Source organism: Prunus dulcis, chromosome 1 (genome assembly GCF_902201215.1).
Source record: "Prunus dulcis chromosome 1, ALMONDv2, whole genome shotgun sequence".
Taxonomy (NCBI): domain Eukaryota; kingdom Viridiplantae; phylum Streptophyta; class Magnoliopsida; order Rosales; family Rosaceae; genus Prunus; species Prunus dulcis.
The window spans coordinates 40,409,906-40,419,140 of record NC_047650.1 but is presented as its reverse complement, the minus strand read 5'-3'; the positions used below and the strand labels follow the sequence as shown (position 1 = coordinate 40,419,140).

Genomic DNA, 9,235 nt, shown 5'->3' with positions numbered 1-9,235 from the left:
TACATAACTACAATGAAAGCAATACACAACCGAAATACCAAATCATAAATCAAATGGAACTAAGCAAAAGCAAGAATCACATCCTCAATTCATCACCAAAGGTCCAAAAATAATGGAACCCAAAAAATTATTTGTAGGTAATAAAATTTAAAAAAAAAAATCAAACATGAGCGTATATTGATATTGTAGTTTTCCTCAAAGTCAATTTGAGTTCAATTTTCAAATTAAATTGAAATGGATGAGAGAGACGAAAGCATGGAAGAGGAACGTTGAATGCACGAGTTACTTTTTCTGGATTTTTAATTTTTAATTGAGAAATGTACAAATATATCTTGTGTAAATACAAACTACAAAACATTTTCGCTTTTTTCTTTTGAAAATTCAAAACCTTTTTATATTGTTTGAAGGCACTTTTACAAGTCTTAAATGGCCGGCTTTCCCTTATGGCCGGCTCTTAGCATTACTTATTTATTAATCTATTGTAATAGTTTCCATCTAATAAAAAAAATTAATGAATGAATGATATCACATTTCAAAGAGGTATCCAAACTGCTTACCATGTTAGAGGAGTTTAATTAATTCTTTAATTTATTTTTTAATGAAAATCACACAAAAACCATCAACTTCAAACAATTCATTATTCATTGTATTTTCTCAACAAAGAAAACAGTTCATTGCAATTTATTATATAATAATTCTGGCCAAGCAAGAAAAAAGGAAAAGCAGCTTATGTATTAAATATAATTAATTGTAAAAATTTTCCAAATTTTGGTATCAAAAAGCACGAAATCCAGGGCGGGGAATCATGGCCGCTGTCCTGAGGAGGACAAAGCGTAAAGATCCCAGAGACAATTGTGTCCAAGAGAGAGAGCGTCAGTCGTAAGCAGCAAAAGAGTCAGCCGCTATACAACTCCATAAGCCACACACTGACCCATCTTTGAGAAAATTCATAGACTTTTAAACCCATCTTTGAGAAAATTTTAAGGCTCTCATCGTTTTCACGGGCTTTTAATTGCGTATTTTGCCGCAATTTTATGCTGTCTTATCAGAAATCAGAAAGATAATTAAAACCCATTTAAATATTCGGCAGAAAGTGTTTGTATTCTGCTTTGTCGTTGAAAAATTGAAACCATCGCTGGTGCGTTTGCTTTTTTTCTCTTCTCTGAGAGACTCGGAGAGAGTGCAATGCTCCCAAGCTGAGATTATCAACAGAAAGATTGAGTTGAGAAGTTGAGAGAGAGAGAGAAAGATGGTGGTGAGGAAAGTGGGTAAATATGAGGTTGGGAGGACGATCGGAGAAGGGACATTCGCCAAGGTGAAGTTTGCGCAGAACACAGAGACGGGTGAGAGTGTCGCCATGAAAGTGCTGGATCGCACTACCATCATCAAGCACAAGATGGTCGACCAGGTACTCAAAATTTCCCCTAATTTGTACCCTCCAAGATGCTCAATTTACTTGCTTTGCATGCTAATTGTGAATTTTAATGGGTTCTTAAATTTACCCACTTTCTGATTTAGCATGGTTTTGGTTTGGTATTGCCCTAACTACCTGTAATCTAGGACTTCAGGATGACCCAGTTTCCATTTTGGGTTTTTTTCTTAATAAAAATTTGATCTTTGTGATGCAGATCAAGAGAGAAATATCTATAATGAAGCTTGTCAGGCATCCCTATGTTGTTCGTCTGCATGAGGTATGTGATATCTTTAATCTTATCTGCAAAAACTTTCTACAAATTGTTAGTTTTGCTGTCACTGACTTTATGATGTTGTTTTCTGTAGGTTCTAGCTAGCCGTACTAAGATTTATATAATTTTAGAGTTCATTACCGGTGGGGAATTGTTCGATAAGATTGTGAGTAGTAGTCTAACTTCAAATCCCACTGCTTAATTTGGACAATTAATTTATCTGAGGAAGCAGTTATGTTAACTGTTAAAACAATGGTTGTTCAGGTTCATCACGGACGTCTTAGTGAAGGTGAAGCCAGGCGATACTTCCACCAGCTAATTGATGGGGTCGATTATTGCCACAGCAAGGGAGTATATCACAGAGACTTAAAGGTCTTCCTTTTGTAGCATCTAGCAAGTTATTGTGATTGTTTCTTTTTCTTTCATGAAATTCTTATCGTTGTTTTTGTGCAGCCGGAAAATCTGTTGCTTGATTCTCTAGGAAATTTAAAAATTTCAGATTTTGGTCTGAGTGCATTGCCTGAACAAGTAAGATTCTTGTCTCATTTTGGACATTATTGCAGTTGAGAGATTTAGTATTTGTAGGGATATCAATTTATGATGTTTGCACGTAGGGAGTCAGCCTCCTTCGAACGACCTGTGGGACCCCGAACTATGTAGCACCTGAGGTACGGACAAAATTAGTCAGCTTCTGAGTTAAATTTGACCGTTTCTCGACTACGAATAGTGTTTATTTCATGCATCTGCTTTGTGTTATATATATATATTTTTATTGTTTTCATTTACTGCTCTAGGTACTTAGTCACAAGGGGTATGATGGTGCCGTGGCAGACGTTTGGTCCTGTGGGGTCATCCTTTATGTTCTGATGGCAGGTTATCTTCCATTTGACGAGCTTGACCTCACCACACTATATAGTAAGGCATGAACCTCTTTCATGTTTACTATTTTGGGATTATTGGCTTTGAACAGAAGATTTCTTAATTGATATTTTGGATCTATTTGTGTAAATGTGAAAAATAGTATCCCTAGTGAACGAACCTTTTAATAGATTTTCATAAAAAATAAGAAAAAAATTTAATAGCTCAATTACTGCTTCTTAATTGATAATATAATATTGAAAGGGTGATCAGGCTGTCATTTAGACTTCTGTATTTGGTTGTGAAGTAAAGTGAAAATGCTGTCTCTGTTCTTTCAATGCCAGACCCCTCTTGACGCTATTTTTAGGTGCAGTTTCTAGTGGATCCTGGGCTTGATTGTTGGTTGTCTAGTTTTACCCCTGCCTCAATATTTTACTTCGTCTGATGTCTACTTTTCAGTAAGGATGTTAAGGTGTGATATAAAGATCATTGTTAATATTAAGTCATTATCATTTATTTTCTGCAGATTGAGAAAGCAGAGTTCTCATGCCCATCTTGGTTTCCAGTGGGAGCAAAATCCTTGATTCATAGAATTCTAGATCCGAACCCTGAAACTGTAAGTATTTGCTAGGTTGGAAGACATTGCTCATTTATATGCATAAAGTGCACATTCTCTGGCTTCAATATCAATAACAAGGGCACAATCAGAAACGTCGATGCCATGTTTTTATTGTTTCATATTAAACTTGGGATGGAATGACGTGTAACCATCCAACATGAGGAGGAGGTGCTTCACAAAAAAAATGTCAAAAAGAGTAGATATTTTCTTTATAAGTACCAAGGCTTGTGCTTTCTGTAATTGGAAACCTGACTCGAGGTCTGTTTGGTAATTGACCCAACCTTTAAACCTCTGCTGAGAATTTGAAATTTCTCTTTGAGTTTGTCACCTTTTTCATTTCTATATCTTTTTCCCTACCCTTATTCAGTGTATTTGTCACATGGAAGGAGAGAGGTACTTTTAATTGACGTCTAACACATGGAAGGAGAGAGGTACTTTTAATTGAAGTCTAAGGTTGTGATATTTGTTTAAAACTTAAGTGCCTGTTTTGAGTTACTACAGGGAAGCTAAGCCTATGCAGGGGAGACTGTCAGATTTCAGATAGAATCACCTTTAGGAATCTGCCTCTCATTCTTTGTTCTCTGATTCATTCAAATATTTTGGTTATGGTTGTTTCTGAAAAGTTTCTCTGTGTGCAGCGTACTACAATTGAGCAGATCAGAGATCATGAGTGGTTTCAGAAAAATTATGTTCCTGTCAGATCGTTTGAATATGAAGATGTAAATCTGGATGATGTAAATGCTGTTTTTGATGATGCCGACTCTGAGGTTGGTAGGGCTTTGAGAAGCTACATTTATTTTTTTTAGATTGACAACACAATTAACTTACCTGTTATCTATGATTTATAGCAGGAACAAATGGTTAGTGAGCACCGTGGCAATGAAGACATGGGTCCTTTAGTTCTGAATGCATTTGACTTAATAATTCTATCTCAAGGCTTAAACCTAGCAACAATGTTTGACCGTGGCAAAGTAAGACAGTAACTTATTAATTATTCGCCCGTTATCTTTATCCTTTAGCTATTCATTAAACCATATTAATAGTTTTATATTTTGGACATTAATGGTAATATTAAAGGTGCCCTAACACCCTAAAAGCTGCTTATCTTATACTCTTTTATCTCCTTTTCCCTTCTTTCTGTCAGAAAAGCATCACGATCGAACTTTTAATTGATAATTCAGTATTTGAACACCATGCCCTTCACTGCATTTTTGTAAATATAAGTTTGCCTGAGGTAGCATACTTAAGTTATTTACATTTCCTACTTAAGTACTTCTATGATGTGTTAATTTCTTTCCCTCAATAGGATTCGATGAAGTATCAGACACGCTTTGTTTCACAAAAGCCAGCAAAGGTTGTATTATCCAGTATGGAGGTTGTTGCTCAATCAATGGGTTTCAAGACACACATTCGCAACTATAAGGTAATGGGATCCGTAGTAGTCTATACTTTTGGTGCTTATCATCATATATACAAGTCTTTACTTTCATTTTATTTGCTATTTAATATGTGTGCGCGAGCGCATACGTGTGATATTCATTTTGGGTGGAGGATGGTCCTGGATAGCAGTACTTGAAAACTCAACAACTAAACAGATGTATTTTCTATTCAGATGAGAGTGGAGGGTCTTTCAGCAAATAAGACTTCTCATTTCTCCATCATTCTTGAAGTAAGCTTTCACTCCGCATGCCTCACAGAACTGAAGCCACCCCCTGAGTATTTTATTAAACTGATTATTTTTTAATATTTTTATTGGCTGAAGATTTTTGAAGTTGCACCGACCTATTACATGGTAGACATTCAGAAAGCTGCTGGAGATGCTAGTGAATTCCTCAAGGTTAGTTTTCAGTTTGCTTCTAACAATTTTTGCTTAATATCATGACATGGTAGCTTGTGTCTGTTTTATGTAGAAGGGTATGGTTTGTTTTTCCCTTTCCCATTTGCCCCTTTAGTTTCTGATTCGAATGAATGTGCTACTGTTCTACAGTTTTACAAGAACTTCTGTAGCAATCTTGAGGATATCATCTGGAAACCGCCTACTGAGTCTAGCAAATCAAGGGTCAGCAAGAGTAAAAGTAAAAAGCATTGATCTCGTTCACGTACGTCATCTGCTTTCGGTCCAGTGTCGGTGCTTGACATGTAGTTTGCAACGGTTTTGACCTTTGAGGGCATGGGGTGTGAAAGTTCTAGTCGCAGTTTACCTAATCCCTCCTGGAATCTCCTTCCCTATGACACTGCTGCCCCTGAAAGAGGGAAAGAAAGAATCCAGAAGGAAAAATAATATTAGATAGATGTATTTATTTTTGTTTGTAGTGTGTAAAGTTTTACTGTGTTAATATTTTCTCCTTGCTTTGTTTAGTAAACTCGCGTTTTGTATATTCTGCACCCTGAAATTGTTGCTTTTATATCACCTATAGTTATGGCTGGAAATGTGGATGTCATCAAGGATACAGTGGGAATTCTTGCCAGGAAAGAGACGAAATGGTGACGTTCGAGTTTCATGGAATTTAGGACAAGAACATTTTCGGTAACTAGCCCCAGACTCTAGTTAGCATAAATATTTAACTAGGTCCATTGCAAGCAAAGTGGAATTTATGAAGCTTAAGTCGTGAGTATATCCTTGCTGTAGGGGAAAGTCAGGACTTTTTTCAGAGCGCCGATATCCAAAGTTGTACAAGAAGTCAATTACGAAGTAATGTAGTTTGGAAACTGAGACGGAAGAGTGCATGATGGCTTTTCTAGATTATCAATAACATAATAGATTCTAAAATGGTTTATAGATTGAATTCAAGCAGTGTATGTAAAAATTAAAACATAAAAAATAAGGAAAGAGAGATAAAATATCGAAAAGCAGAACCCTGTAAAATCAAATGTGTTTGATGAATCTGCCTCTTGCAGATATTCTGTACACATGAATATTCAAGTTATTTGTTTTTGTTTGCTCAAAATGGTGTGCTCTCATCTAATTTATCCAGCATTTTTTGATCTACAACAAATAAGATTAGCTCACATCTACAAGCCTCATACATTACACAAAAAAATTTGGTGAATATTGACCAACAGACAACATATAAATTCAGTCAAATCCTTCAAAGTGTCTCACAACTACCAACTGGGATTGTGACTATATTCAATGATCACTTGAACGGCCGGCTCTTACAGCCTCCCATATAAGTGACTTCACTCACCAAAAGCACCAAGTTTTAGCCCGAAGATGCTCCCATTCCAAACGGGTTATGCGAGGTTTAACTGTGCTATGAAGATCCTCCCATTCCAATGATGGATCAAACTAGCATGAACTTTTCAACCTAAACAGATTGAAGAATTCGGGACTTTTTCCCACTTTTTCATATGAAAGATATCAAAGATGACCTCCAAAATCCCCACATGAACATGTTCCGTTCACAAATTTGTGGAGGCGCTTGCTGTCTCGAATGACTATTTCCCTACCAGTCAGTGTTGATAGAAACTTCACAAAATTGTGGCAATCTCTGCACATAATGAGACATTTGACGACCCGAATTGGCGCAGCATTTGGTGTGTTCAACAATCCAAAAGCAATTGCCAACCTTTCACTGTGATAAGCAGTATAAGACAATGTCTGTTCTTCATCCTCATCGATTACTTCCAAACTTTCTAGTGACTCATATCCAAGGCTCTTGACTTGATCAATCAAACTTTCTACGAATTTGTGTGTATCTGCACTATAAGGATGAGATTTATCATTGGGTTTAAATGAAAAGACCTTGTCTTTAATGCTAATCCAGCTCCAGTCCCTTAGTTTCCCAAGCTTCTCCTCTTTCATCATTTTTCTCACCTTAGAAACATCCTTCCATCTTCCTGCAGAGAGGTACATATTCAACAACAAGACATAAGTCTCAGTATCTTTTGGTTTGAGCTCGAGCAACTTTTCAGCAGCATAAAATCCCAATTCAAAATTCCCATGATTTCTACACCCTGCAACCAAGATGGACCATATAAACTCATTTGGTGCAGGATCCATTTTCTTGACAAGAGCAAAGGCTTCTTCTAACCGACCCAACCTCACGTACATATCAATCAGGCAGGCAAAATGGTCCAACACAGGCTTAATCCTATAGTCCTTTTTCATCATCTCAAAGAAACCAAGTGCTTCATTGACCATCCCAGCCTGGCTACAAGCCGAGAGAACACTCACAAAAGTAACCTGATTTGGTCTAACTCCTGCAATTCTCATATCTTCAAAGAGCTGCAGTGCTTGCTGAGTCTTCCCATGCTGTGCAAAACCTGCGATCATAGTAGTCCATGATATCAAAGTTCTGGTAGACATTTCCACGAAAGCTTTGCTTGCTTTTTCGATGCTTCCACATTTATTGTACATATTGACTAAGGCAGTTCCTACTACCCTATCTGAAAGAAACCCAGATTTAATGGTCTGAGCATGAATCTGTTCTCCCTGTTGTAAGGCCACTAAACCACTACATATAGTCAAGATACTTGAGAAGGTGAATAAATCCGGTTTCAAGCCTGAGCGGTTCAATTTCAAGAAAATGTTAAGTGCCTCAGTTCCACTTTGGTATGCTGAGAGATCATCCTCTGCAAGATCCATAATTTGTGCTTGGCCTGCAATCATTGCATTCCAGGTAACCAAGCTGATAGCTCCCATTCCATTAAACAATTCTCGAGCCTCATTAATCAATCCACATTTGAGGTACAAATACATGATAGAGTTTCTTATTGGCAAGTTCAATTCATAGCCAAGTTTAATGCTTAACGAATGAACCTGCGTCCCCACATCCAAAGACAGCATTAAACAACACAAGCTCAAGACACTGGTTAGGGTGTACTCATTAGGCTCAATGCCCTCAGAGAGCATTTCAGTGAAAAATTTCAAACCCCTTACAGCTTTGCCATTATCACCACAAGCAGATATGGTTGCAGTCCATGATATCACATTTTTTTCTTCAATTTTCTTAAATGCTTTAACAGCGGATTCCAAGCTTCCGCATTTCGAGTATAAACTGCAAAGAGAGTTGCCGATACTAGTGTCAAAGTCAATCTGGTACTTGATACTGTAGGCATGCAATTGCTTCCCTAAGTTAACGGATTGCAAAGAAGAACAAGCATTTAAAACAATTCCTAGAGTGTAATTCGTAGGATAAGCCCCAGCTTCCAACATTTCTTGGAAAACATGAATGGCAACTTCTGGCTGCGAACTGTGAACATAACCTGTCATCAAACTTGTCCACGAAATAACGTTTCTCTTTGGCAAATTGTCGAAAACTTTACGAGCATTTTCCATGTTTCCACATTTTGCATAAACATTGACAAGGAACGTTGAGACAAACAAATCTTGGTGGGTTCCGGTCTTTATGATATGGGCATGAACAATTTTCGCTTCTGAAGCCGAATTCTTGTCTATACATTGTTGCAAAACAGGGACATAGTAAGTTGACTCAACATTTTCACCCTCTCTAATCATCGAAAGCGCTTCTCGGAAGTCCAGAGACTTGGGTTCTGAACTTCCATTCAAAGTGGTGACTGTGTGACTTTTCTGATACGACACGTTTGTGCTCTGAGATACCAAATGCAGGTTTAGAAGCAGTAAACCAACAAAAAAAAAAAAACAAAGTACTTAATTGGGAAAGCTTTAAATTAGTTGCATGGAATGAAAGCCTTGAATTTAAAGTTGCTCTGCTACTTTTCACAAATCAACTCTTTTCAAATACTGCAGTGATTTAGCTTTTAATCCTAGAAACTACAAGTACCCATCAAAATTCTGTTCACAAAAACAAAGATAGTAGCTTAAACAAAATATACAAACCAACAGAAGCCCAGAATTGGTTGTCAAAAAGTGAAGAGAGAAAAGATTATGATTACCCTTTCTGAAGGAAGAAAACTTGTGGGGTGTTTTCTGAATTCTTGGTCGAGCTTGAGATTGCCATTGACAGCAACTGAAGGCAAAGAAGCCATAATGGAGGCCTGGAGGTTTTCTTTAAAGGAATTGCATGCTGAGGGGAGTTGGGGAGGGAGGGAGTGTTTATCCGCTCCTCTATCTGTTTCAGATAAATTTTGTGGAGGGAAGGAATGCTCC

At 37.2% G+C, this 9,235-nt stretch overlaps 2 protein-coding genes across 4 annotated transcripts; one reads left to right on the top strand and one right to left on the bottom strand.

Moving 5' to 3' along the window:
- The first annotated feature begins 727 nt into the window (after positions 1-727).
- LOC117630319 (CBL-interacting serine/threonine-protein kinase 8) lies at positions 728-5,621 on the top strand. 3 transcript variants are annotated; one of them, XM_034363062.1, is made up of 14 exons: positions 728-1,408; positions 1,629-1,691; positions 1,780-1,851; positions 1,950-2,057; positions 2,139-2,213; positions 2,300-2,353; positions 2,480-2,605; positions 3,070-3,159; positions 3,801-3,929; positions 4,014-4,133; positions 4,469-4,585; positions 4,775-4,831; positions 4,925-4,999; positions 5,150-5,621. In XM_034363062.1, exons 1-14 carry the CDS (start codon positions 1,250-1,252, stop codon positions 5,249-5,251), a joined length of 1,347 nt encoding a protein of 448 aa, XP_034218953.1. In that variant the 5' UTR covers positions 728-1,249; the 3' UTR covers positions 5,252-5,621. The 3 variants fall into 3 exon arrangements, with proteins under 3 accessions (XP_034218953.1, XP_034218950.1, XP_034218957.1); XM_034363059.1 differs by having other exon boundaries at positions 732-1,408; positions 4,011-4,133; XM_034363066.1 differs by lacking the exon at positions 2,480-2,605 and having other exon boundaries at positions 732-1,408; positions 4,011-4,133.
- A 636-nt stretch (positions 5,622-6,257) lies between these two features.
- On the bottom strand, positions 6,258-9,123 carry LOC117615734 (pentatricopeptide repeat-containing protein At4g14850-like). Its single transcript, XM_034344874.1, has 2 exons — positions 9,022-9,123; positions 6,258-8,716 (listed from the first exon to the last, which is right to left on the bottom strand). Exons 1-2 carry the CDS (start codon positions 9,112-9,114, stop codon positions 6,524-6,526), a joined length of 2,286 nt encoding a protein of 761 aa, XP_034200765.1. The 5' UTR covers positions 9,115-9,123; the 3' UTR covers positions 6,258-6,523.
- Positions 9,124-9,235: the final 112 nt, after the last annotated feature.

Coding starts and splice junctions, on each gene's coding strand:
- LOC117630319 (XM_034363059.1), top strand. CDS start 1,250: ATGGTGGTGAGGAAAGTGGGTAAATATGAGGTTGGGAGGACGATCGGA. Junction 1,852..1,949: donor GGGAATTGTTCGATAAGATT/GTGAGTAGTAGT, acceptor ATGGTTGTTCAG/GTTCATCACGGACGTCTTAG. Junction 4,134..4,468: donor CAATGTTTGACCGTGGCAAA/GTAAGACAGTAA, acceptor TTCCCTCAATAG/GATTCGATGAAGTATCAGAC.
- LOC117615734 (XM_034344874.1), bottom strand. CDS start 9,114: ATGGCTTCTTTGCCTTCAGTTGCTGTCAATGGCAATCTCAAGCTCGAC. Junction 8,717..9,021: donor GTTTTCTTCCTTCAGAAAGG/GTAATCATAATC, acceptor TTGGTATCTCAG/AGCACAAACGTGTCGTATCA.